The 25,792-nt window shown below is 32.4% G+C and overlaps 4 protein-coding genes across 8 annotated transcripts; 2 read left to right on the forward strand and 2 right to left on the reverse strand.

Annotated features, from left to right (window-relative positions):
• The first annotated feature begins 908 nt into the window (after window positions 1-908).
• Window positions 909-5,842, forward strand: LOC113868702 (putative disease resistance protein RGA4). The gene is made up of 3 exons (XM_027504529.1): window positions 909-4,477; window positions 5,311-5,358; window positions 5,458-5,842. Exon 1 carries the CDS (start codon window positions 1,211-1,213, stop codon window positions 4,421-4,423), a length of 3,213 nt encoding a protein of 1,070 aa, XP_027360330.1. The 5' UTR covers window positions 909-1,210; the 3' UTR covers window positions 4,424-4,477; window positions 5,311-5,358; window positions 5,458-5,842.
• Window positions 5,843-8,100: 2,258 nt separating this feature from the next.
• Window positions 8,101-11,513, reverse strand: LOC113869002 (protein IWS1 homolog 1-like). 2 transcript variants are annotated; one of them, XM_027505077.1, is made up of 11 exons: window positions 11,263-11,513; window positions 10,694-11,174; window positions 10,396-10,512; window positions 9,943-10,163; window positions 9,708-9,837; window positions 9,551-9,613; window positions 9,383-9,460; window positions 8,978-9,069; window positions 8,812-8,874; window positions 8,585-8,735; window positions 8,101-8,428 (listed from the first exon to the last, which is right to left on the reverse strand). In XM_027505077.1, the coding sequence occupies exons 1-11, from the start codon at window positions 11,280-11,282 to the stop codon at window positions 8,330-8,332; spliced, it is 1,515 nt and encodes a 504-aa protein (XP_027360878.1). In that variant the 5' UTR covers window positions 11,283-11,513; the 3' UTR covers window positions 8,101-8,329. The 2 variants fall into 2 exon arrangements, with proteins under 2 accessions (XP_027360878.1, XP_027360880.1); XM_027505079.1 differs by having other exon boundaries at window positions 8,330-8,428; window positions 8,612-8,735; window positions 11,263-11,282.
• A 1,102-nt stretch (window positions 11,514-12,615) lies between these two features.
• Window positions 12,616-17,354, reverse strand: LOC113868872 (UV-B-induced protein At3g17800, chloroplastic). Of its 2 annotated transcripts, XM_027504835.1 has the most exons (4): window positions 17,199-17,354; window positions 16,660-16,834; window positions 14,673-14,947; window positions 12,616-13,705 (listed from the first exon to the last, which is right to left on the reverse strand). In XM_027504835.1, the coding sequence occupies exons 2-4, from the start codon at window positions 16,795-16,797 to the stop codon at window positions 12,892-12,894; spliced, it is 1,227 nt and encodes a 408-aa protein (XP_027360636.1). In that variant the 5' UTR covers window positions 16,798-16,834; window positions 17,199-17,354; the 3' UTR covers window positions 12,616-12,891. The 2 variants fall into 2 exon arrangements, with proteins under 2 accessions (XP_027360636.1, XP_027360637.1); XM_027504836.1 differs by lacking the exons at window positions 16,660-16,834; window positions 17,199-17,354 and adding an exon at window positions 15,199-15,258 and having other exon boundaries at window positions 12,618-13,705.
• Window positions 17,355-19,303: 1,949 nt separating this feature from the next.
• On the forward strand, window positions 19,304-25,792 carry LOC113869324 (protein AE7). Of its 3 annotated transcripts, none has more exons than XM_027505594.1 (6): window positions 19,304-19,551; window positions 19,752-19,902; window positions 20,015-20,120; window positions 20,254-20,353; window positions 24,776-24,821; window positions 25,349-25,712. In XM_027505594.1, the coding sequence occupies exons 2-6, from the start codon at window positions 19,776-19,778 to the stop codon at window positions 25,447-25,449; spliced, it is 480 nt and encodes a 159-aa protein (XP_027361395.1). In that variant the 5' UTR covers window positions 19,304-19,551; window positions 19,752-19,775; the 3' UTR covers window positions 25,450-25,712. The 3 variants fall into 3 exon arrangements, with proteins under 3 accessions (XP_027361395.1, XP_027361396.1, XP_027361394.1); XM_027505595.1 differs by having other exon boundaries at window positions 25,385-25,712; XM_027505593.1 differs by having other exon boundaries at window positions 19,752-20,120; window positions 25,349-25,792.

Raw genomic sequence — 25,792 nt, forward strand, 5'->3', positions numbered from 1 at the left:
CATTTTTTATTAAATATTATTCTTCATTGTAATAAAAACTATATAAATTTTTTAATGAATTTAGAATCAATAAATTCATAAAAATATCAGAACAATAGTTTGTAATGTAGAAAATGATCTCATGAAAACTAAACTGGTAAAATATTTTCAGAAACATCTGTACTTATACTATTATCAACAATTTAATTTTCACTTTCAATTTAGCAGCTAAAAAGCAAAAGAACGGTAATAAAGTCATATTCAAGTTGAAGGAAGTGCATGATTTTACCTATTGACTCAACCAGTGGGAGCTATTAAGCAACAACAATACCAATTAAAACGAAGCAAATAATTTAAGGAGGAAGAAAGAGAAAGGTGAGAAAACTTGTAGATTTGAATCTCAGACATTATTGTATTTTAAAGATATCTCACGTTCTCTGTAAACATAATTGTATTAAAAAATTGAATTAGGTTTGTGTGAACGCATCAAGCCACGTTGAAAGAAAACAAAGGACGCTTGAAGAGTGGCTTTGGCTTTATTTTATTTTGTTTTTATAATTATAAAATATTATTTTATTTTATATTTTTAAAATGTATAAAAAATGTAAAAACAACTTTCAATCTCAAGGGTTAATAAATTTTACCTTTATTTTTATTTCTAAGAAAATTAAATTAAATTTTGTGTTTGCCGGATAACATGTTGTTGGGATAAACATTCATTTTACGTTATATAATATATTGTACATTTTACTTTTGTTGGATACAAATAAAATATTATTTTGATAAATAGTTTTAAAAATATATTATAATAATAATAAAAAATCTTCTGTTTAGCCGATGGGGTCGGCAAGTGGTTGTATCCACGAAGCCTAGGCTGTCGCGTTGACGATTAATAAATCATAAATTGTTTTGTATTTATAAACTTATTTAAGTCGACAGTGGGAGATAGAAGTTTGGAAAATATCGAAAAAAGGAAAAAGAAAAAACAAAGACGAGTTTTTGGTTCGTTAAAAAAACATATGTTATGCGATTGGATAAGAAAAGAATATTGAATTATTAGTATGCTTCTGCTATACTGTATGATTATTATTATTATTAATTTTAAAAATAATTTGTACGATTATACAAATAGTATTTCTCAAAAAGTTTGATGAGGCTGTGCATCTGTTTTTCTTTGTAATTTCCGGAAAACTTTGTAGCAAGCACATTTCCTTTCCTTTCGTCCCTAGCAATGGATGCAGCAGCGATACTTGCCGATACCATCTCTGACATCTTACGATGTAGTGACTCCCTAGCACCTTCAGCAACTCACATGTCGGAAGGAGACCTCAAGCTCTTGAAAATCCACCTCGGAGAGGCCCTTGAAGCGGTTCGGAAAGCCAAACACAACCACTCCAAAGATTCTCAGACTTGGGTGGAAAACGTTAGGGAAGTGGTGAACAACTTGAGCGATTTAATGGAGGATCTCTCTCTCAAGGACACTAATATCACTGCCACAAAATCGCTTCTGAAAGCTGGCCATAACATGGCACTTCGCCTTAAAGCCACGCTGCAACTCAAGGAACTCGAAGCAAAGCTCCAGGGCTTTGTAAAAGTCCTCCCCAACTCAGACCAAACTTTCAAGAATGCATTTGGTAGAGAAAATGAAAAGAAGGAGATTGTAGATCAACTCAACTTGTTGGGTAACAAAAACGAAGAAAGCGCGGTTGCTGTTCCTGTGATTACCATTGTTGGGGACGCAGGAATAGGAAAAACACGACTTGCCCGTCTCGTTTGCGAGGATGACCAAGTCAAAGCTCGTTTTCACATCCCCATCTGGGTTTATGGAATCCACGAAGCCTCTTCACTCGAATCCATCCCCACTCGTGTCACAGAGTCAGCTAAACCTTTCCTTCTTGTGCTGGATGATTTAAAAGCTGAGATCAAAGAGGAATTTCTTGACACGTTGAAGAAGAAATTTACACACGGAGGGGCAATACTCATAACTACACGCTCCAATCCTGTTACTGCTGCAACGGTTAAGGCACATACTGTGCAGTTGCAGGGGCTTAACGAAGAGGATTCATGGTCTCTGTTTCACGAAATTCTTGGATCTTCAAGCAACATCAAAGAAGATACCAAAAGGGGGATTGTGAAGAATTGCGGTGGGGTCCCTGAAGCGATAATAATCACAGCAAAGTGGTCAAATTCTCGTGGTTCCCCCGTTGCCAAAGAACAAGTATCAGCGCTACCAAAGCTTCACTACTACCTTCAACTTCCCTCGCATCAGAAGCTGTGTTTTTCTTATTTCTCACTGTTTCCTAGAGACCATTTGTTTGATTCCGAGATACTAATTCATCTCTGGCTAGCCGAAGGATTTCTTAAGCGGAACCTTTCCTCTAGCAATAATCATCCACGACAAGTTGGGGAAGCGTGTCTCAAAGACTTGGATCGTTTCGCTTTTCAAGACGTGGAGAAAGACGAGTGTGGTGTTGTTAGGAGGTTTAGAATGAAGCCTTTAATGCTTGAGCTTGCAAAGATAGTGGCTGGTGAAGAGAACATCATGCTAAATTCAGGGGGGGACAAAGTTGACCGTAAAGTTTTGCGAGCTTCGTTTAATTTCGACTTCGACGTTTCGTGTGGAATCCCCAATTCGCTATTTGAGACTGCGAAGAAACTGAGGACCATTCTTTTGGTGGCAAAGAGTGATAAATCGCGGCTTCCACACGAAGTGAAGATGAGCGCTTCAACGTGTGATAAGATCTTCAACAGCTTCGAGTGCTTGCGCGTGGTGGATCTCCACGACTTGGGAATCGCGGTGGTGCCAAACTCTATTGAGGAAATGGAGCAGTTAAGGTATTTGGATTTGTCCAACAACAACATAAAGAAGATTCCGAGTTGCATTACCCAACTTTCCCATTTGCAAACGTTGAAACTGTCCCAATGTTATAACCTCAGAGAGCTACCGAAGGATTTGGAGGATCTTAGTTGTCTGGTGCATCTTGACATTGAGGGATGTATGGATCTCACCCACATGCCACGTGGAATCAGTAAGCTGAATTCTCTAGAGACTTTGTCACTCTTTGCGGCCAGCAACAAATACCCATTTGGTGGCCTTGTAGAACTCAAGAAGCTCAACAAACTCAGAGGAAACTTGGAAATTGTACATCTTGAAAAATTGGAAGTCCGTGGAAAAATTGAAGATAATCAGTGTTTGAATGAAAAAGAAAAGCTTCAGCAGCTGGCTTTAAGATGGGATCATTATGATGATGATGATGACGACGATGACGAGGATGAGGAGGAAGATAAAAAGAAGAAAGGAAAGGAGAAGGGAAACAATCAAGACGACAAAAACAAAGACAAAGACAAGGAATCACTGGATTTTCTTCAGCCACATGAAAATCTGAAAGTGCTAATTGTTGAGGGGTACAATGGTCTCAAGTTTTCCGATTGGCTCTCCTCCATTAAGAATCTTGTCAAGTTTTGCTTGAGCGATTGTCCTAGATGTGAATCCCTTCCCGCACTGGATCAGCTCGGACACCTCAGCGTTCTCGAACTTTGGAGGTTAGACTCTCTCAAATTCATTGCTGAAAACCTTGATACCAATCAAAACGCATCATCCTTTCCAAAGTTGAAGGAACTCACAATCTCGGATTGCCCAGAACTTGAAAGTTGGTGGAAAGATGAGACCTATGGAAACGGTAAAGAAAAACCATTCTTTAATCACATCTCGAAATTACATATCCAATGTTGCCCTAATTTAAATTGCATGCCCTTGTATCCTTATCTTGATGAAAAGTTTATCCTGGTGGATTCAAGCGTAATACCAATGCAATATACAATGCATGCTAAAACTTCAAAGGATTCTCCTTCTTTCTCTAAATTGAAGTCCATGATAATTGAGCGCATTGATGTATCTCCCCCACCCACGTGGCTTATAAACTTCACTTCCCTTGAGGACCTTCACATTCGGGATTGCTCTAAATTGGAGAATCTACCCCAAGGATTCAAAAGCATGAGCTCTCTCAGGCGTCTCACCATTGAGAAATGCCGGAATCTTGATCTTGACCGTTCCAGCGAGGAATGGAGTGGTCTGAAGAAACTTTATTCTCTTATACTGAGGGAAATTCCACGTCTGAAATCCCTTCCAAAGGGAATTGAGCACGTTACGTCTCTGAGAGTGCTAGAGCTTTATCAATGCTCGGCCTTAAGTTCTCTGAAGGAAGGCATAAGCAAACTCACTTCACTTAAAAAATTGGTGATTTCTGAATGCAGAAAGTTGGGTTCGTTGCCCAAAGGAATGGAAGAGTTGAAGGATCTTGAAACGTTGAAAATTATGGACTGTCCGTTGTTGATGACAAGGTGTCAACCAGACACGGGTGATGACTGGCCACAGATTAAAGACGTCAAAAATATCGTACTGAGGCAAACTTCTAAAGACATGGGAAAAGATTTCTATTACTGAAATGCTTCAAGAGCGTTACGTTCTGTAGAATCACCTTTTTCTTTTCACCGTCGGGTAAGTGAATTAAGCCTGTATTCTGCCCCGTTGGATTCTGCTTGCATGTAACATGTCTTTTTTTTTTACTGTATATGTACATACATACGATCCCTTTAACCACCCCAATTTATTAGAATTAAAAAATTTAATTAATTTAGTTAATATCATTAAACTTGTAAATAGTTTACGTATTTTTTTAAAAAAATTCACTCTTAATCTCCTTGTATTTAATTAATTAATGTTAATAAGGACTTACTGTAGTTAGTAATGTACAGCATAAGAATAACAACTTTGATATTCACCCATCTTTTTTCCCTTACATCCTTTTTAAACTCCCATTAATATCTCAAACTCTCTTTATTCACCCGTGTTGTTAGTCACTTTTTTTTACTTTACTCTTTTCCTTTTTTATATCTCTCTTAAAAAAGTGTATAAACATATAAATGGGTGTCCAAAAATCTCTTTTGAGTGCCAAGCATACACCGTTCCAATGTTTCATTCTCTTTGTTTGCAAGAAAAGTCAAGTAATTCTGTACTTTTTATTTAAGCTTTTTTTATTTTTTTATTTTTGTTCACATGTTTACTTCAATGCCACTTTCATTTTGTAACTTAATAAAATTGGTCCATGTAACGCCTACATGATTTTAAAGGAATTAGCAGATAACAACACGGATTCTAGTTGTATTTAGTTTTTAGATTGCACTAAAGTTGAAATTAGAAGTTTTAATTTTGGTTCCCTATTTGAATGTTAGGACTCATGTTTGGTTCGAAACTGAGTAATTGTAATGGTATCTCAGTGTCGTCTAGTTTTAAATAAATGAATGATTGTTTTCTCTTTTGTCCAATTGCAGGTATAAAGAAACTTGGGAAGGAGATTTTGGAATGTTGGAAATGTAAAGGTAACTTAGTTTACGTTTGGTAGGCTTGTTTAAAAAAAAAAAAAAAAAACTGCTATTGTAATATAAAGGAGTTGTTTAACTTGTCTGTATCTTTTTCAGTTCGGTGTAAAAGTGAAATTTTTCCAATGGTATGAAGATGATGAAGGGATAAGCAGGATATTGTCCTATTCAAGCAAAGGAAAAGAGAAGTTTCATTTGCCTTTAAAACTTAACTAGACAAAACTGCAGAACGTTAAGGATTCTAATTACTTGTTATGTATTTGAGTTTATGTATTATGGTTTTGCTGCGGACAATTGGTAGTAACAAACCATTTTTAATTGGCACGTATTGAGTTCACTTATTATTGTAACTGGTACGAATTTAGCAGTATTTTCTATGAATTCTACGTAACACTTAAAACTCTTATTTTAATGAGAGTTGATACATGTGGTGTTGTTTGCATTGCTTTGTATTTTGGTTATATGAGAAGATTAACATTTTATCTAACTAATCGTTCATAGACTGTAATGAAGAAAAGAAAAATGATGAAAAACCATTGTTATTCATAATTTAAAGGAACAAATGTTATTCACAAATAATAAATCACCAAACGGTACAACAATAATATTGTTCCCTTTCCATAAAAAGGAAAAACAAAACTAACAAAAATATTACATAATTCCATCTTAAATCTTCCGACACAAAAAAATTACATTTAATCTTTTTCGAATTATCTGTGTCAATTAAGTGTTGTTTCACTTTGCTATGATGCTGTTGAGGTGTTGGCGTCTTAGTTGGTATTGTTGGTCGAGTTATTTCCTCTAATTCACTTAATGTTTTGCTATTACACACGAAGAAGCTTTGCAATCACTGCTCTTAAATTTAAAGTCGGAAGATGATCTCTAAATGGGTTCAATATATAATCATTGCTTCTTTTTTATTTTATGCAACCTTTTACTGATAATATTTGAGTAAGATCCTATTGATCAACGTCTTAGTCCTTAAGATTTTAAAAAATATTTGTTAGTGTTTGATTTGACAAATAATATTTACTTGTCTTTTTCAGTGTAAAAATAATTAAAATGATAACTTTTTACAATGTTAAATACTAATAAAAAAAAATTAATTTTTGACTGACTAAAATATCTTGCTAATATGATATTGAGGTTAAACTTTGAGAGTTTACTCTATTACTTTAATGATACTTTTAACGTTAGAACTAAGCTAATGAGAGGAAAATAATTGTCTAGTCTTACCCTTTTGTTTGGATTTGAGAAGTATAGAGGAAAGGAATAGAATAGAAAATGTAGGAGAAAACAGGAAATAAAAAGTCTTTTTAGTTGTAATAGAGAAAAAAATAAAAATATACATAGAAAAGTCATTTTATTTTTATTTATTGTTACTTATTTGGTTTGATTATAAAGTGAAAAGAAAGAAAATAATATTTTAATATAAGGACATTTCTATCTTTATTCACAATAACTCATAGTAAAATAAATTTTTAATAAATAAAATTTTACAAAACATTATTCAATATTATTAATGCTTAATTCTAAATAATTTGTAATTAAAAATAGTATAAATATTTTAAAAAATAAATGAGAAAAAAATTTGGTCATGATTTCATGTGAGACCACGTTGTAGATTGAGTTGCTTTGAAGAGAACAGAACATAAAAAGTATTAAAAAGAATACATGTAAAGAAAAATTTTAGAGAATGTGAATATTATTATGCATGAGTTGTTTTCGTCAAGAAATATATTTAGTTTACATGAATATTATTTTTTAGTAAAATTAAAAATTTATATCAATTGTATCTATTTCTCATTATATATATATATATTACAAAAAATTTACAATGATTGAGAAGATTCAAATGAATACAGTCCACATAAAATAAAAATATATATAATTATATACATAAGAATATTAAAATAACACTTATGATAAATATATTTTAAAGTAATATAATTATATTGTATGCAAAGATCTTTAAAAGCACTAATAAATGAAGAGTAAATGACTTAACTTTTAATATAATAAAACTTAACAAAAAAAATAGAAGACCGTAAATAATTTTAGAAAAAATTATTAAAAGAAATCTATTAATTTAGTTTTTAAATGAATTTAGTATTTATAAATTAAAATAAAATTTATACGTAAACTATAAAATAACAAAATAAAAAAATCAAAATGAATATTTAAAATAATAAAAAAATTGTTTAAATTTATTTAACTTTAAATTAATATGGAAGAAAATAAAAGAAAAAATAAATCTTATGCTGACGCTCTTACCCTCTTTTTATATTATATTTAACACCTTTTTTAAACAAAAGAACAGTGATCTTAGAAATTGCTCTTTCCTTTTTTTACTTTTCTTTTAACTTATTTAATTTGTGTAATCGGTCGTATTCTTCAATATCTACAAGAAGAAAAGATTATCAAATCAGATCGATCCAAACTGAGATTCTACCGCTTTTTTCTCTGCATATTTTCAATATCTATTATTGCTATTAAATAAAACTCCAATTTTGTTATACAGAACATTTATAATAAAAGGATTACTAAGCAGATACAAACAATATTCTAATGAATAGATTTTCTTTAACTATCTGTGTGATATACCATTTTTGGTTGGACTTGAGGTCGACCTGCATCTTAAATGAATTAAAAAATTCGACACGGATCATAAGCCCACCGGGAAAAAATGTATAAAAAACGGTATAATAAATATGAGTGAACTACTACTACCAATTACGTAAAGAAAATTCATATTTTCATTAAATTGATAACAAACCGAAGCCTGATTATTCAACAGAAAACGAAATAACAGCGTAATGTATTTTGAATTAACTTCTAATGCGGAATTTTTCCATGATATCCCGCATCAAATTTCAATTGAGAACGAAATATGGACGAATAAGGAGGAGATTGCTGGATCCTCCTTCAGAAGAAGATAAACAAATCCGTCCAGTATCAACGTGGGTCCAATTTACAAATATTTGATCATACCACGACCTTCCACACTCAGTTTTGTAGCTTGAAGCTGCCTTTTTTTGGGTGCCCTCAATTGCTGCAATTTCTTATTCATCTGCAGTTGACAATCCACATTGGTCAAATTGAGGTCCAATCTCTACTAATAAACATAACAAGGGGCATAATATACTATATCATAGCTTAAAGAACCACAAAAAGGAAGGAATCAAAACAACCATAAATGGCGGAACTATAAAAATAAGATACCAACCTTCATACGCTGCTGATCTTGGGCAGCTTGTTTTGCTCGTGCTCTAACTTCTTCTGGATCAATTTTAGATTGGGGACGGATCACAAAATCCAAGGGTGTTGCTTCTGGCCTTGATGCATGTTGCCTAGACGATGACTGTCCAGACCTAGGCCTGCATTACAGTCATATATTAGTAATTACTCAACTCACAGTGCTCCACAAGTTTATAAATGCCATTCGAGCCTTACTGTGAAAGTTCCAAGTCAAGGTCACTATCTCTGGATTCCATTCCTGCAGCTTTATTGGCCGGCCTGTAGGATTTCCACAAAATAATATAAATTTAACATCTAACAACAACAAAATCAAATGCTGCTGGAATCAAGCGATTGAAAAAGGAAAGGTATAGAGTACTACTTTTTAACTGATGGCCTCCTGAAAGGAACCCTGTCATCCTCCATATTTCTCATGTCTTCAAATCGTGTACTCTTATTAAATATAGGTCGGCTCTGCAATTATAATGCAAAGATGACATAAACATAAAATTATACTTATGAGGAATAGAACTACTTCTAGACAAAAATAGATTAACTCAAAACGGAGAAAATCCAAGCTTAAATTAACGTCTTCAAGTATCAGAGCTTTTAGTAACAGTAGAAGACACGCACAACATAATGCCCGAACACAACAAAGAAGATCAGAAGACTGCCCTAGCTTTTTTTCTCAGGGACTTAAACACCATATAACTGGAAGAAAATCAGGCAGCTTCATAAGAAAAAAATAGAGTACGATGAAGCAAGAGTTTAATCAAGCACTACTTACCCACTTATCAACCAGATCCTTGGCTAGCTTCCTATTTACACTAATTTCTTCATCAGACTTTGATAAAAACATAATTACCTGTCAATACAATAAAAATGGTCTGAACAGTTACTTCCAATAAGAGGCTACATACAGACATATAAGCTACATTATTAATGGGAACCTAACCTTTCCAAGACCACTCTTCTTCAGCTGTTCTCTTCTATCATACTGCTCTAGGTCTATAGGAAACTGCATAATGAGACAAATGAATGAGATGCTAAATAAACTGGGTGAAAAATAATAATTACGCGTAAAATATTATAGTGGTGTCAACTAGGTGTACATCATTCAAAATCCTCAAAATTTCTGTGCGTATGTTTATATTTGGCAAGCTTCCATCAGGAAGAGGCTCAAGCCAATTCTTCAATAAAGTTAGAACTCCATGATCTAAAAACTCTAGTTGAAGCTGTTTCCTGCAAAATAATTGATGGGGAATTATTAAAATAAGAAAAAAGAAACATAAAAGACTAAGGAAACACCAGTCCGCACACTAATGTGGCAAGGAATCAACTGCGTACTTTGAGAGGACTTCTGTAAGAAGAGGCAACTTCTTGAGTTTATTAATAGCAGGCTTCCCTTGTCTATTAAGTTCAGCGTCCTCTTCAGCTGTAACCTCAAGCTCAGCCATGACATTTTCAACTAATAATGCTATTTCTGCAGGACTTCTCTCATTCTTTTTCTTTTTTTTACCCATCTTGAAAAGATCTTTGATTTCTTCATCCTCTTCACCTTCCTCTGCCTATAAATTCCATGTCACAAACAAAAAGGTATGAAAAAAGCTTTGAATGAACAGTTAGACAAATCCAATAAGTGATTTTCCAGAGAAAATTGTCTCTAACTAAACGATAAACAAGACAGAATAGCATGATTACAAGAAAGCTTAACCTCAGAGAAAACCATTACATATTTCTGACTTAATAACATTCTAGTATGGCAAAATATATATATATATATAGGGAAGAAGTATCAACCTGGGGAGCATCGCCAGGAGAACGTGGCTCATTGTCACTAGGATAAAAACCAGGCTCCACTCCACTGTCATCTATAAAGTTGTCATCATCAACATTCCTGACACCCTCATGATCATCCTATTAATGGACATAAAAAAATCAGCTATCAGAAACAATGACACAAAATCTTATCCACAAACAAAAGCCTGGTTATTAGATAGATAAGTAACAAACAGTCAATAAAATTAAAGCAACCACCGTTGAAGCATAAAGGCCAATACATGTAATCAAGGAAAATCAACCGCAAAGGCAACAATACCTCAGAATCCCCACCAGCAATCGTATCCCACATCTCCTTAACTTCACCATCATGGTCCTTCCCAGCCTTCCCACTAAACCCTTGCTTCGAAGCCCCAAATTTAGACGCACCCTTTCCACCGCCAAACCTCTTCTCCCCCTTAAGCCTCTTCTCTTTCTTCCCACTGCCACCATCCTTCCCCTTCTTCCTCTTCCTCCCATCCCCCTCCTCAGACCTCGCCGGAAAATCCTCCTCTTCCACCTCATCCTCGAGTTCCGGCGCCACCGACTGCTTCCCGGCGTCACTCTTCTTAATTAGCCTCTTTCTCGGCTTCGACCTCGCCGGATCGGTGTCGTACACCGGCGTCTGGGACCGATCACGACCGCGCCAATCGTCGACATCTTCGTCGAAATCGTCGAGCTGGTTCGGCTCCGGAGAGGGTTCGCGATCGGATTGAACGTCATCGTAGTCCATCAAGGGTTCTCCATCCTCGTCGCGATACCTGACAGGACATAAAACAGAAAAGAGGATTAAATCGAATAATCGAAAACCCTAACACGAAAGAAATGGAGAGAAAGAGGGAAACGCACGGATCGTCTTCGTAACCCATTGGAAAAAGGAATTAGGTATGAATAAATGAATGAGTAGAAAGTGAATAAGGGCTTGTGGATGATATAGAAAAGGGAGAAAAGAGAGTATTGAATGAATGGGTTTATAGAGATGTTGCTATGGGATGCGGTGGTAGGAATAGAGGGTTTGTCGAAAACGAACGAGATCAAGAAGATGAAGATGGGTCGACACGAATCTATAATATTATTATTATGCAGTCTCTATTACTATTATCTGTATTACCAACCTTTTATTTTCAATTTAACTACTATTTTATTATCGCCTTCGCACTTTTTCCTCTTCATGGTAATATACATTACTTAATTATTATATATAAATAAATATAAATATGATTATTATTATTATTATTATTATTATAATCTTACTATAAAATTATTGTATTAAAATATATAATAAAATATTTGCTTATAATATAATATTTTAAGATTATGATGTAATAAAAGTATTTCATTAAATTAATAAAAACAAAAATAATATTTTATAATGTATGTTATTTTCTAAAAATTACTCTATTATAAACTGTAAAAAATATTAAGTATATTCTTATAAATTTATATATAATCAATCAAATATTATTTTATTAGTTTACATGAGTATAAATTTATTCCGGGTAATTAGAATTAATTGTTACTAATGTTGAATAAATATGTTTTTAATGTGATATATGTTTATTAAAACAAATTTGTCTCCAGTTTTATACTCTCTAATCATGATGAACTTCAAAAATTAAGATATATTTTTATTTTATATATATATTATGTTTAAATATCATATAATTTATTAATTTTAATAAAATTATTAACAAAACTTAAATTTTTGAATGAAAACTAGTTCCAGTAAAAAAATTGACATAATAATAAAATGTTATTATTATTCCAATAAAATGTTAGTAAACATTTTTTAAAAAAAAGGGTAGACATATTTTGGTATATTTTCTAATATATTTTTGTTATTAAATGAATTTGATATAAATTGCAATAAAAAAAAAGTAAGACTTTCAAAATTGTTTTATACTGAATAATGTATTTTAGATTTTTCTACAAATAATCATTTTTTATTTTTTATTTTTTTGTAAAAGTTTGAGTAAAGGTTATGTAAAAATCCTTCACAAGATATTTACTTGTTTAGAAAAAAGAAATAACGAGATAGGAAAGTTAAGATCATACTTCACTTTATCACTTTTTTTTATTAGTTTCCTTAGAGACAGAGATGACATTTCTTTAATCTAAACATTATGAATTTAAAAAAAAATAAAAAATGAAAGAGGCTATTTCAAGAAGTCAATTTGGCAAGTACTCCAAAAGTCTGAAACATGAGTCAACAATACATGTAACTTTTTGATTGAGGAAATCCCAGTTAACTGACTGAGGCTTTAACTTCGTTGAGGTTCCATTGCTCTACGTACATTTTCCTGTATACCTTCACACACATGTGGTTTTTCTGAAGTTCTATAATATTGAAACTAACTAGCAAACAATTCCTTGACAACCCAAACGCCGCCTAACAGATTACTACAGCGTAAATTTTCATGCATTACATTTACATTCTTTACAGTCTAAGAAGTACAGTGAAAAGACGGGTACAGTCATCTAGTCATTAAGAAAAGGATATTTGGATTCAACATAGTTTTCTTTGTCCCACAGGAATGATCCAAAAGCCACGGCCTCCAAAACTAGCATGGTCAAGCCAGAGAAGGTGAGTGAAAGCAATTCATCATTGGAGGTTTCAATTGAACCATCATCAGCTACACGGATATCCGGCCTTCCAAACAGGGCCTGAGTTTGCTTTTCAATCAATGATAATGCTTCCTTAGATCGTACGGTGGCAAGTCTCTGAAGCGTCTCTGCGTCCAACTGCATCACATAAGCTCTCAGTCGGAATGATTTGCCGTCACCAGTATCCAAGTAATCACTGTCATTATAACTTTCGTCATAATCACGAACTGTGATCAAGGAATCAGGATCCCAAAGCTTGTTTGTCGATGATGGTTCATCAAAGCTTTTAGCTTTTCCAAAATCCTTCGGAAGGGTTCCCATTGACCTCTCAAGCTGAAACCGTTCATCAACTCGTTTGAGAAAATATCCATACATTATTGAAGCAGCATACAACTTTCCCAGTTTAATTTTACTAATCTGAACAATTGTCTGGAGTGGACCCACAAGTCGGTCTCCTAGTACCAAAGACAAGTGACTCTGTATCATCTCAAATGCCTCTGGAGAATGAACAGCTTCTAGTTTCAGCTCTTGATTAGGCCATAAATCCACTCGACCAGTAGGATCTGAAGTTGCTGATATTTTTGGAATCATTGAAATATTGTTCTCTAAAAATCTATGTACAACTGAGCAGTATATTATCTCTTCCAATGCTGTACGCTTTTCTTTCTCTTTAATTTCAGCTATCCTCCTACAATTTAGATTTGACAAATTGATCACTGTTACACTAACATTAACTAAACCAATAAGCAACTAAAGCAACCAATTTGCTAAACCAATAAGCAACTAAAGCAACCAATTGAAGATGCAAATATGTTACTCTGCTTTGATTTCTTTTAATATTCCAGAAGTTTAGCATGTTCTAACTAATTTGCATTAGCATGAGATGAAAAAGAGACAGGGATCATTTACTTTTGAGTGGGAGTCCACACGTGGTTATATGAACAAAGTAGCTAGTCCTTATAGTTGACAAGAAAAGATCTTGTGGGTATAAACAGTAATGCACTAAGCACGATATCCCTTATTTGTGTGTATGTGTGTGTTTATATAAACAACTAGTGGTCAACTAAAGCTGACAGGAGAATGCACTAACTAATCACTGTACCAAATGGAAAATATGGACTCACTAAGCAATAGATCCAAGTCTTGTTTGGCGACTCTTATATGTTACAAGTGTTGTTGATATTTAAGGTTTTTTCCCAGGCATATAAGACACAAAAGACTTTCAAAGGTAGCTTGTCTAAAAGAAATAGACTTATATTTTATTCCACTAAGCCTTGAACTTTATTAATCATTTCTGCATTTTTTGTAAGGAAGAAATTTAACATGAAAAAAAAGAAAAAGATCATAGAAGGAATCCTAATAATACATATAAAGTATGCAGGCAAATCTTCATGCATCAATTCTAATTTGTAATAAAGAACTCCAGAAAGATGGTATATATTAGGAAAATGCAATATCCAGTTTGAGGAATTGAAAAATTCAAATCAATAACCAAAGCTCAAGGGATTGTATTTGTAGTTAATTACAAGTCATCGAACCTCAATTTCCTATAGGAGTCCTAAAACTACTACAATTTTCTTAAGTTTGCTTTTCCACATAGACATTTCTAATATAATCAGTGGAAAGAAAAAATAAAAATAGATTGTTAGACTTACTTGTAAAGGGAATCATGAGATGAAATCCACGATTCTTTCTGGGCATCTCTAGCAGTCTGAAGGTTCTCTAGTTGCTGATCAATGGCTGCTGGCAGTAGATGAGGATGGGTATTTGAAATTTGTTCCAAGAGTTGGCCAACTGGTGACTCAAATTGGAGAGGAGCAAAAGGTTCCAAATTATCGCTTGAATCTGCTGATGCTCTTGTAACTAAGCCTCTAGCTCGGAAATTGTAGAGTTCGTTGTTGTGCTTAGGATTGTAAGATGAAGGACAGCTCTAAAAAGAACATAACAATTTAGAGGTGCTGAGTCAAGAGCAGCGCAGAGATTATAATTACTAAATCACAAAAATCTATGCCTAAAAATGTAGGAGATAAAACAAGATGGAGCTAAACTAGATAGAAAACCATTGCTTTTCAATGCTGTTATACATAATAAATAGGGGAATTATGACTTCAATTCCTTGGTTGATGGTACAACATGAGCAATTTTTATTCAATTACTTGGTTAAGTTTTTCTCTAACTAAACTTCAGCTCAAAGTGGAATAATGTGGACCTCATCCTCAAGCTTTATTTTCTCAGCAAAAATGACAATTACATAAAAAAATATTAATATTCTTCCATATGTTGTTTATTTCCATATCATGAACCAGTTTGGAAAGACACGCTGCCACATTAAATCTTCAAAAGGCAGCTCCTGTACAAGTCTAAATGACATCTTGTTCAGTTTATCTGACTTTGTAGTGCAAATTTCAAGGTAAATAGCAAGAAGTGAGCACAAAGATATAAACATTGATGATAGGTCAATTGGTGTAAGTATCCAAGTGGACACTATGAAAAGAATACAAGTTCCCTAGTTAAAGGAGTAAAGTTTAGAATAAAACAATCTGGTAAACACAAAAGAAAACGACATAAAATGTAATCAGGAATTAAAAATTCAAAATTATCTACCTATTAATTAAAAATGTACAGTTGCAAGTTGTACATGGGTGAAAAAGTTAAGGATCAACAGAAGTGTAGTCAAGATCACAATCGATATCGCACAATCTTGCAATCTTTACCCGTCTTTGTGATTTAATCGCATATAGGATCGCAAACATTGGGGATTGCACCAGGGTTGCAATCTTTCTCCATGAGGATTGCAGATTCAATCTAATCTTCTGTGCACTAGTTAGTGGGTCAGGTTTTGTCACTCAGTTTGGAAAAAACTCATTTCCCATAGATTTTAATCCAAATTTTGTATTGAGACCCTTTCATCTTATGCGATGATGCCTTCTAGCCATAGGTTAGATTGGTTTCATTCTTTCTCAGTTTCGAAACTGCCTTCGTGCTCTCTGCATCTGTTCTCTGTTTTTTGCAGCCCAAGTGATGCTGCTGCATACGTTTCTGATTCTGCTTCTCTCCTCTTTGCCACTACTTTTGTTCGTGGCGGCTGTCCATGGCTCCTCTGTTTTTTAGGTTTATGACTTTAATTTTCTTTTGAAAAATTTATGCATCACTCATTACTTATTTGGTTAATTGTGAGTTATATTGGATTTTAAGTTTATGAATTCAAGTTTATATTTTGTTAACGTATGTGATTTAAAGGTTTTTTTTTATCCATCCTATTTTCTATGCATATTATACGCTTAAGTATAGTTTTGTATATTTGGTTGGATTTTACAATCCTTGTTATCCTACAATTTACAATCTTGTACACCCCCCCCCCCCTCTCTCGATCCTATGAAGGGGATCCTAATTTTGACAGCACGATACATGAAACCATTTCTTCTCAAATTAAACGTCAGTCAGGCTTGATGCCAGAGGCGGAAAAACACTTGTAGCTGAGTCAACATAACTAATATCTTACTTTAAGAAATTAACACAGCATCGGCAGGTGTATAACAAATTTCGATACCAAGCTTCCGAAAAAAATTCATAGCAATTAACACAGCATCGGAAGATGTAGATAATAATAAGAAAATGAAGATAAAATCATGGAAAGCTTACTTTAAGAAATCCACCAGAAAGAAAATTCTTGGCGTCAGAAACACCAAAAGCATGCAAATGGCGGAATTCTGGTAACCTGAGAGATGCCGAAGGTGGAAGCACCACCAAAACGTCGCTGATAGCACCCGAGACTTGCATTTTCAATATTGTGCCTTTCGCGCTCCAACGATTAGGGCTATATAAAAGAGAAGCCGCCAAGCCCAAGACACACAAAAGGGTTATTACAACAGTTAGCGGGTTGCTAAAACAGTTTGCATGTGATAATGCTTAAATAAATATAATTTTAAAAATACACACAAAAAGAAAAGTAAAAAACTGCTCAGTCCCAAACCAAGAAATTGGGTATGTGGAAATGCTAAAAAAAAATTAGAAAAGCCTCAGTGCCTCAGCTCTCTGTCTTGAGGCACAAATCTTTCTAAGTTCAGTTGACTCTGATGCGATGATGGTACCATCCCAATATGGAACAAATGAAAATTGAAGATGAATGAAAGGAAGGGAAAACGAAAGAAGCTTGTATTAGAGTATTAGCAGGTTCTTACATCTTCTCTTCAAATTCGAAAGCTCGGTTCTTGAAGTTCTTGGCTTGGTGGTGGATTATTCGGAGAGGATGGCACACGGGCACCGCCGAAATTTTGGGATGGAGAGAAGAACACGGATGGCACAACGTGAAACGTGTGTGCGTCAAAAATATTAGCTCCACTGTGGTGTTATTTATTATAATATATTAAATAGATTAATATATTTATTTGTTTAAATAATCGCTCACTGTTTCCTCAATGCAAATTTTATAATAAACAGAGATATAAGAAATTATTTTTTCTCATATATATTAAGAAAATATGTTAAAAAGTTGAAAATAAAAAATAATTAAAAATAATTTTTTTTATTATTTTAAAGTTATAAAAACATAAATTTATATATTTTTATAATAAATTAATTTTTTAATAAATTATATTTAATATTTTTTAACATGTATTATTAAATATGTGTAAAAAACTAATAAATAATAATTACTACGTATAAAAATAACACTTTACTTTTTATAATTATGAAAAGTTACTTTTTATATAATAAAAAAACTAAATTTATCAATACTGATAAAAGATAAGTCCAGTGTTTTTAAGAATCAATAAATAATTAAATATTCTTAAAATTCATTTTAGAACACGTTTAAGAAAATACAAAAGTAAGTAGCAAGTGATAATAAAATTTTATTGAAAATAATATTTATTACACTTTTATAATTTTAATATAATAAATATTTTTTAATAAAATTTATTATTTTTAAATATTTAATCTCAACTTTAAAAATTCAAATCAATAAAACTTATAAAATATATTTTTTAATCAGTATTCTAAGCACTTTCTTCTATATTGTTTTAGAAGTACTAATAGTATTACATGGCTAAATTTTATCTATTAAATGAATTAATATTTATATAGATAATAGATAAATATTTTGTTAGTATAACTTTTATAATAAATAAAAATATAAATTTTTTTAAAAAATATGTCCCTAGGTTTTTTATTTTTATGGTTAAAAAATAATTATTTTTTCTATTCAATTTGTATTATAATTAAGATATTGTTAACTGATATCATTAGAACATTAATTGAAAAATTGATGTTTAGGGAAAAAATTAATTGAAAAATAAAAAGTTATTAAAAATTATGTTAAAAACAATTCAAAATTAAAACAACAATATACTAAAAAAAATAAAAACAGTTCTCTAAAATACTAATTAACATTTACCTAATATTTATTTTATACCTTTATAGGAATGTTCATTACCAGCCTTAAAACGGATTTTAACCATTTAAAATTAATATTATTTAATACATTTATTAATAGATGCATGCTTTTAATGATAAGAAAAAATACACTCAAAATTAACTCTACGGTTTTCATTTAAAAATGATAACTCGGAATGGTATTTGTAATTAATTATGATTATATGATGTCACGAAACTTGCATTTACTACGGATCATATAAATTGGGTTTGGATTAACAAATACATTCGGAAAATCAACAATAGTGTATCGCATGTGCCTGTTGAGTTTATAAAAATCGATAAAAGAAAAATGAGTATAAAATAATTAAAAACATTAATTTTGGTCAAATAAAAATCTATAGTATAAAATAATTTATTATTTAAACCAATTGCATTCATTTAAATTTGAATTTGAAATTATAAACAAAGGTGAAACAAGTTTACACAAGTCATATGTTATAATATAAATAAATAATATCACACATTTAAAGGTGATTTGAGCATGTTTTATTTAATAATATTTTATTGTCTTTATATTTATTTATCTCTCAAATTAACCAACGAGAATCCGCACATTTTTTTTAAGTAAATTTCACAAATTTTTTTAAAGGAGTAAAAACGTAAAAAGATGGGACATTACAAGAAAGAATATGAATAATAAAAAATATAAATTAAAAAAATAAACAATTTTAAGATAAACTTTTATAATTTTAAAAACTTTTTTAAATATTTTTCAGAAATTAATATTATCAAATGTGTTTTTATTTTAACTAAAACGAATATTTTTTAAAACAAAACATAGACTAACATTCAACCATTTTTATTTTTTTTATTTTTTTTTTCAAACACCATCTCCATCTATAACCAAACGAAGCACCGACTTTGAAGGCCCTTCTTTTTCACTTCAAAAAACCCTTAGCACCGTCACGAACCACCGCACCTCCGCGACTCAAACCCGCTGCGAGTCCCCTCTTGTTCGCTGATTACTCCCCTTAACGCCAGGAGCCGAAAGCCTCAAATCACCACTAGAAGACCCAACCTTCTCACTCTTCCCCTATTCTACCCATCTGAACCCTTTCTTCTCTTCGCGAACCAACTTCTCATACTTGAAAACCAAAGGTAAGAATTTCTTCAACTCAATGTTAGCTTCAATTTTCATTTTATTTTGGGTAGTAGCATCAACAACTGCGTGGGATGATATTTGTGCGGCAGCGGTCCGGTTATATATATATATATATATATAATTCTCACTATCATACATATTATAATTATCTCTGCATAGCATACAAAATCAGTTTTCTTTGTTGTTGCCCTAACAGAGCAAATAGTGACTCTCGGCGAAAATGGTGTCTGGGTTAATCAACGCGAACCCTATCATATATGAAAAGAAAGAGCGTCGAGTTCGAACTACTTCATCTGTTCCCCATGACGAGTATGCTGGGGAACCAATCGACCAACAAGAGGTTTTCGATATCCTTTTTCGAGTTTCAGATTTCCTTTTTTTTTTTTTTTCTCTTTTTCCTGTCCAATAATCTGAGTAAAATTGTTATTAGTAACTTGCATATTTCCTTAACATTCTCAAATCATATAAGAGATATAAAGGACCCTGAACACCCGTACTCTTTAGAAGAGCTTAAGGTGATCACGGAGGAAGCAATTGAAGTCGATGATCAGCACAGTTATGTTAGGTACTTATGATTTTATTTTTCAATTATTGAATTTCTAGAATTTTCGGTTCATACTTCATGTGGATTATTGGATGTGGTTTATGGGATGTTTAATTTCCTTGTTTTGTTGGATGGTGACGGTGGTTTTCTTCAGGGTTACGTTTACTCCAACGGTGGAGCATTGCAGCATGGCGACCATTATAGGTCTATGTTTACGGGTCAAGCTCATGAGAAGTTTGCCGACACGATACAAGGTATTATCCTCTTCTTCAAGTTTAGTAACTTGCTCTAATAGTTATACTTAGGAGTTGGAGAGGCAAAACATATTGAGGGATTGTTTTGTTACATGCTTGATGGAAGTAATAATACTTGCTTCACAAGTAGATTGTTACACTGGAGTAACGAGAGAGATAAAGATTAAATGTGTAGTTCATTGCTAATTAATAAGTTGTAAAGTCGACCTATATTTTAAAGTTAGAATTTGTTACTTATGGATTTAAATTATTATTTTTGTTGTTATTATATCATATAAACCTTGAAGAAACTTGTACGTGATTCTCAATTCACAACTAAGCAGTTTTGGTGGAAGAGTAGGCCAAAGTGACGTGAGCATAGCCCCAATACAACATATAAAAAATTGTAGAGCGAGTGAAAAATATGATGGAAACCCCTTGTCTATAGGGGCAACGAGTGAATGGTCTATTTGAGAGCTAGGTAGACAGTGGTAACAAGGATAAAAGGAGAGTGTTTTCCTTGTCACCTATTGGGAATTTGGTGTTGGAATGCTGAACCTGCATGAGGTTTACCATGAATGGTTGGCAGTAAATGGATGACCCTAATTCTTCACCTTCTCACATAAGAGCGAGGGAACAACTAGTAATACTCCTAACTGGTTGAGTTTGTATTTTTAACTAATTGTATGATAGTATATATTGTCAATCTATGGTGTTTCTAAATCAAGGTAGTTAAATCGGGATTCAAATCGTGAATCGAATCATATTTTAAATCGTAAGATTCAAGATCAATAATTTAAACATACAAAACATAAATATAAGAGCATTGTAACATAACAAAATATCTATATATTAATATTTTGAAGTAAATAATATATCACTAACAATGTAACATACACTTGTAAGCAAACTAAGATTGAAATTATTACACTTAGTCACATTACCAAAAAAATGACGGCTCAAATTCAACATATAGTCTTTCAAATAGATAAACAAAAAATGACAGTAAGTCACTATAGCAAAAGTTCAAATAGATAATGAATAATCATTCATCATCCCCAATATTTATGTCACTTAGTTCATCCTCTTTATCTTTCAAAATCAAAAGTGCTTCCTCTTCCATCCCATCTTTAATAATGCCTTCAATTTCATCATCATCTTCGATTATAGATTTTTTCTTCTTATCAGCTTTGGCATTTAAGTTTCTTGGACCTATAAAATCAAAATAATGGAACAAGCATGAGAATATGTATTTGAGTAATTAAATTTTTAGTATTTTTTGTTCAAGTTCTAATTCTAAATCAGCACAAATACTTCTTTTTCTTTTCTTGCTTGGAGCCCCCTCTTCAAAAGTAAAGCACTCATGTATATTTATCCATGAAGCATCATTTGGTAAGCATGGATCCTCTTTTTTTATAAGATCATAAGTCTCTCCCCTCTCTTCTCTACACTTTTGTCTCATCTCTAATTGTAGGTTATATTTAACAAACACAAGTGCATTTAGTCTTTGTTGTTTCAAGCGATTTCTTCTTTTAGTATGCACTTGATCAAATGTACTCCAATTCCTTTAACATCCTGTTGCACTACATGTAAGATTCAAAATTCTCATGGCTACTTTTTGCAACTCTTTATCCTCTCCACTGTAACTCTCCCACTAAAGAGCTATCAAAATTCAAAACAAAATATGTATAAACAATTAGTAAAGTATGTGATGCTACTTATTGGTTTATAATTATTTGTAAAGTTAGCAAAGTATGAAGATCGAAGTGTTACCTAGTTGCTTCTTGTCTCTAGTGTCTATTGTCATATTCATTCCAAACAGTCCTTTGGCCGACTTAAACTTCTCAAGCTGTTGATCGATTAAAAATCTTGTCTTTCTATCTGAAACCATTCTTTCAATGGTTTCATATAAGTCATACAAAACCTCACTATCTGGATTAAAGCTTTTGTCATAAAGGAATCTAACCAAACAATAAAAAAGAATTAGGATGAATAGGCAACTAAATGAAATTTAAGATATTAAGAATGTCTGTTTACCTAGATTGAGATAATATGCAGTTGTATGGAGAGGTATATATATTTGTAAATTTCACTTAGTATCAATAATCTTTCACACTTTCTTATACTTTGACTTTTTCTTTTGGAAATTTTCAGCAATTTGCTTTTTGACTTTATCCATTGCTTCATAAATATATGGCATGACTGGTTTTAAATTACCATCTACAAGTCTAAGTACTTTCACAAGTGGAATTACACACTTTAAACAATATTTGATGGATTTTTAAAATTTATCATCACTTAACACTATGCTCATCACTTGCTTAGCCTCAACTCTATTAGCATAAGAACTAGAAGCAAACTCTTTTGAAACAAACATAGATCTAAATGCATAATGCAATTTAATGTGAGATAAGCAGTTGCAAACTTTGTTACGGCTGGTCTAGCTAACTCTCTTCTCTTAGAATGCTTTATGTACAAATTAAGGACCCATGTATGCCTATATATTTAAGTTATGATTTTCTTTGCATTTGTAATGGTAGCATAGAAAATTGGAAGTTCTCCAATATCCTCTAGAACTAAATCAAGACAATGAGCTGCACAAGGTGACCAAAATAATTTAGTTCTCTTCTTTTCTAACATTTTTCCTGCTGTCACAAGATTAGAAGTACCATCTGTTACAACTTACACTGTATTTTCTTCCCCAATTTCATTTACCATGCTGTTCAATAATTCAAACATTTGCTTGACATCCTTAATTACATCACTAGTATCAATAGATTTTAGAAAAATAGTCTCACTAGGACTGTTAACAAGAAAATTAGTGAGTGACCTTCCTTTCCCATCTGTCCAACCATCACATATCAAAGTGCAGCCCCATTTCTCCCATTCACTTTTGTATTTCTCCAAATTTTGATGGATGCTATTAACTACTTTTTTCAAAAAAGAGACTCTCACTTAATGATAAATAGGAGGTTTGAAACCCCTACCAAATTCTCCAACATCTTTCATCATTTGAATAAAATGAGAGCTTCTAACCAAATTAAATGGTAAGGCATTAGCATAAATGCATTTGCAAATTTCTTGAATGACAACATCTTCATCTTTGAATATTGTATTCATTGTTGTTTGCTTCAAATTTTTAGATGTTCCTCTATTTTCTTTGTTGACAAAAGAATATATACTTTTCTTTTGATGACCACTTACATTTCAAAAAACTCCTAGTTATTTTCACCTTTTTTTCTTTTCTTTTTCTTTCACTAGTTTGGTGAATATTTTCTTTACTTCATCTGGAACACTTGTATAGGCACTTACATTTGCCCTTGTTCCAGCTAGATAATGTTTCATCCTTGCAACTCCACCCCAATAAGAATGAGAACAATATTTGCATTTTACTAATAGCCTGTGCGGAGGGACACTTTCACTGTGTTTCCATGTGTTATCACTTGCTTTTGTGTTTGGTAGGACTTATTTGTCTCCTCCAAACAGCAAACAGCAAGTAGAAAAGAGAGGAGAATTCAAATATAAAAAAAAAGGAACTGTGGCAGAGGGAGAGGGGACCACCAAAAATATTGAATAGGAAGTGAGAAGTTGTGAGAAAAATCACAATAATGACAACAATGCAATAGAGAATAGAATGAACATTGAACTGTGTACGTGAAAAAAAGAGAAAAGGAAAGAGCGGGAATGAAAGGGGAATAAGAAAACAGGGTTTTCTTTTAATATTACATAGTGGGTTTACCAATAGAAACAATCTAAGGTAAAAATCGGCCTTCCTGTAAACAAAATTTCAAAAAAAAAAATTTGATTTTTAAGGGTTTTTACTATGCCCGACCCATTTTTTGCGTTTTGCTGGATGAATTGTGCGCCACTCACAGAATCGAATCATTCGTAAAACGATTCTAGATTCAAAACGATACATATCTTGATTTGTATCGTTGTTGCAAGGATTTGTATCGAATCAATAGAATTGTATCGCGTTTCGTGCAATACTATTTATCGTGTTATAAACTACTTGCTCCGGTCCTTTTTATAAGAAACAAAAGACTAAATCACAAGGACTAAGAAAAATAATTAAATTAATTATGTTTTTCATAAATATAAATTTTATTCAAAAAATACTCATAATATTAAATGGTGTAGTTAATAATTTGTATATTTAATAATACTAACAAAAGAAAGATATAAAAAAAATTTAGCAATTAATGTATCTTGAATCTATCATTTATTTTTTATAATAAGGATCAAGAAATTGCTTTATTTTATTTTTTATAAAAAGTATCGGAGGGAGTATTACATATAGTTCCATGGCTCTCTTTCTCCCTAGTTGAGTTGAGAATAACATGTATAATATTTACTAGTTAATCCAAATATTCAACTGATATTTGAACCCCTATGCTGTTCATGATTTGATTATGATGTTGATAATATTCTTATTCTGGTTAGGTGGATATTAGAGTAGCACCAGGATCTCATGCAACTGAAGCGGCAGGTTTTTATTCCTTACCTTGCTCTCTTTCTCTGTGTCTATATTAATCTAGTGCGCCCATGTTTTCAGTGAGGGTTTTATTTGTGTACTGAAAATTCGGCTCTGTTTAAAATATTGATCTAGGGAAGTCTTACTATTTATGTGATTGCCATTGCCATTTTTTTTCCTTGAAGTAATGCATACTATTGACAGACCTGCTACAACATTTCTGACAGATTTTTTTTTTTTGGGAGTGAAAGACTTCGATTTAGTGATTCATTTTATTTGATGATTATTATCTGTTTCAGACAATAAATTACACCCTCAAACTGTCGATCATGACATTCCTGCTTCCCAATACTTTTTTAAGCATTTTTTTTTCAAATGCAATTTGCAAACCTTCCTACCACGTTAAAACAGGCTTTAAGTCAGTGAATCACTGAAGTTGCCTGACCTTGGTTGAATTTTAGAATTCTCATAATGAATCATTGATCATGACTGGACATTTACACTAATGTATTTTCAATTTTTTGTTGCAATTCTATATGCAGTTAACAAACAATTAAATGATAAAGAGCGTGTAGCAGCTGCCCTGGAAAACCCAAACCTTCAGGATATGGTTGATGAATGCCTTGCTCCATCTTATTATTGAAGAAGCCTTTTTTCTCCTCCCGTTGCAACGAGACTGTAGCTTGATGTTGGTCAGCATTATCTGTTTACGATATTTTCCGGTTGCTGATATATTATTGGTCATGCAATTTGTGCCTACCTCGTGTTGCCAAGCAGTCATAGTTAAATAGGAATACGTAGTTTAAAATATGATAGTAAGATAGCAAGGTTCTTTGATAATAGCTTTAGAAAAGCAAAGGAAATTTTTTTATATGTTTTGAAGTTGTCAGCTCATGTTTCATAGATTAGACTATTTGTTTACCTTGTTTGATTGAACCTATTTTGAACAATTAATTGAGTTTTGAGCTATAAATAAAATGAAGTTG

Source organism: Abrus precatorius, unplaced genomic scaffold, assembly GCF_003935025.1.
Source record: "Abrus precatorius isolate BTA unplaced genomic scaffold, Abrus_2018 Scaffold6, whole genome shotgun sequence".
NCBI lineage: Eukaryota > Viridiplantae > Streptophyta > Magnoliopsida > Fabales > Fabaceae > Abrus > Abrus precatorius.

Coding starts and splice junctions, on each gene's coding strand:
- LOC113869324 (XM_027505593.1), top strand. CDS start 19,813: ATGAAAAGAAAGAGCGTCGAGTTCGAACTACTTCATCTGTTCCCCATG. Junction 20,354..24,775: donor GTTTGCCGACACGATACAAG/GTATTATCCTCT, acceptor TATTCTGGTTAG/GTGGATATTAGAGTAGCACC. Junction 24,822..25,348: donor TCATGCAACTGAAGCGGCAG/GTTTTTATTCCT, acceptor TTCTATATGCAG/TTAACAAACAATTAAATGAT.
- LOC113868702 (XM_027504529.1), top strand. CDS start 1,211: ATGGATGCAGCAGCGATACTTGCCGATACCATCTCTGACATCTTACGA.
- LOC113869002 (XM_027505077.1), bottom strand. CDS start 11,282: ATGGGTTACGAAGACGATCC. Junction 9,838..9,942: donor CTTACAGAAGTCCTCTCAAA/GTACGCAGTTGA, acceptor ATTATTTTGCAG/GAAACAGCTTCAACTAGAGT. Junction 9,614..9,707: donor TTTTGAGGATTTTGAATGAT/GTACACCTAGTT, acceptor CTCATTATGCAG/TTTCCTATAGACCTAGAGCA.
- LOC113868872 (XM_027504835.1), bottom strand. CDS start 16,797: ATGCAAGTCTCGGGTGCTATCAGCGACGTTTTGGTGGTGCTTCCACCT. Junction 14,948..16,659: donor TTTCTGGTGGATTTCTTAAA/GTAAGCTTTCCA, acceptor TGTTCTTTTTAG/AGCTGTCCTTCATCTTACAA. Junction 13,706..14,672: donor TCTCATGATTCCCTTTACAA/GTAAGTCTAACA, acceptor TCTAAATTGTAG/GAGGATAGCTGAAATTAAAG.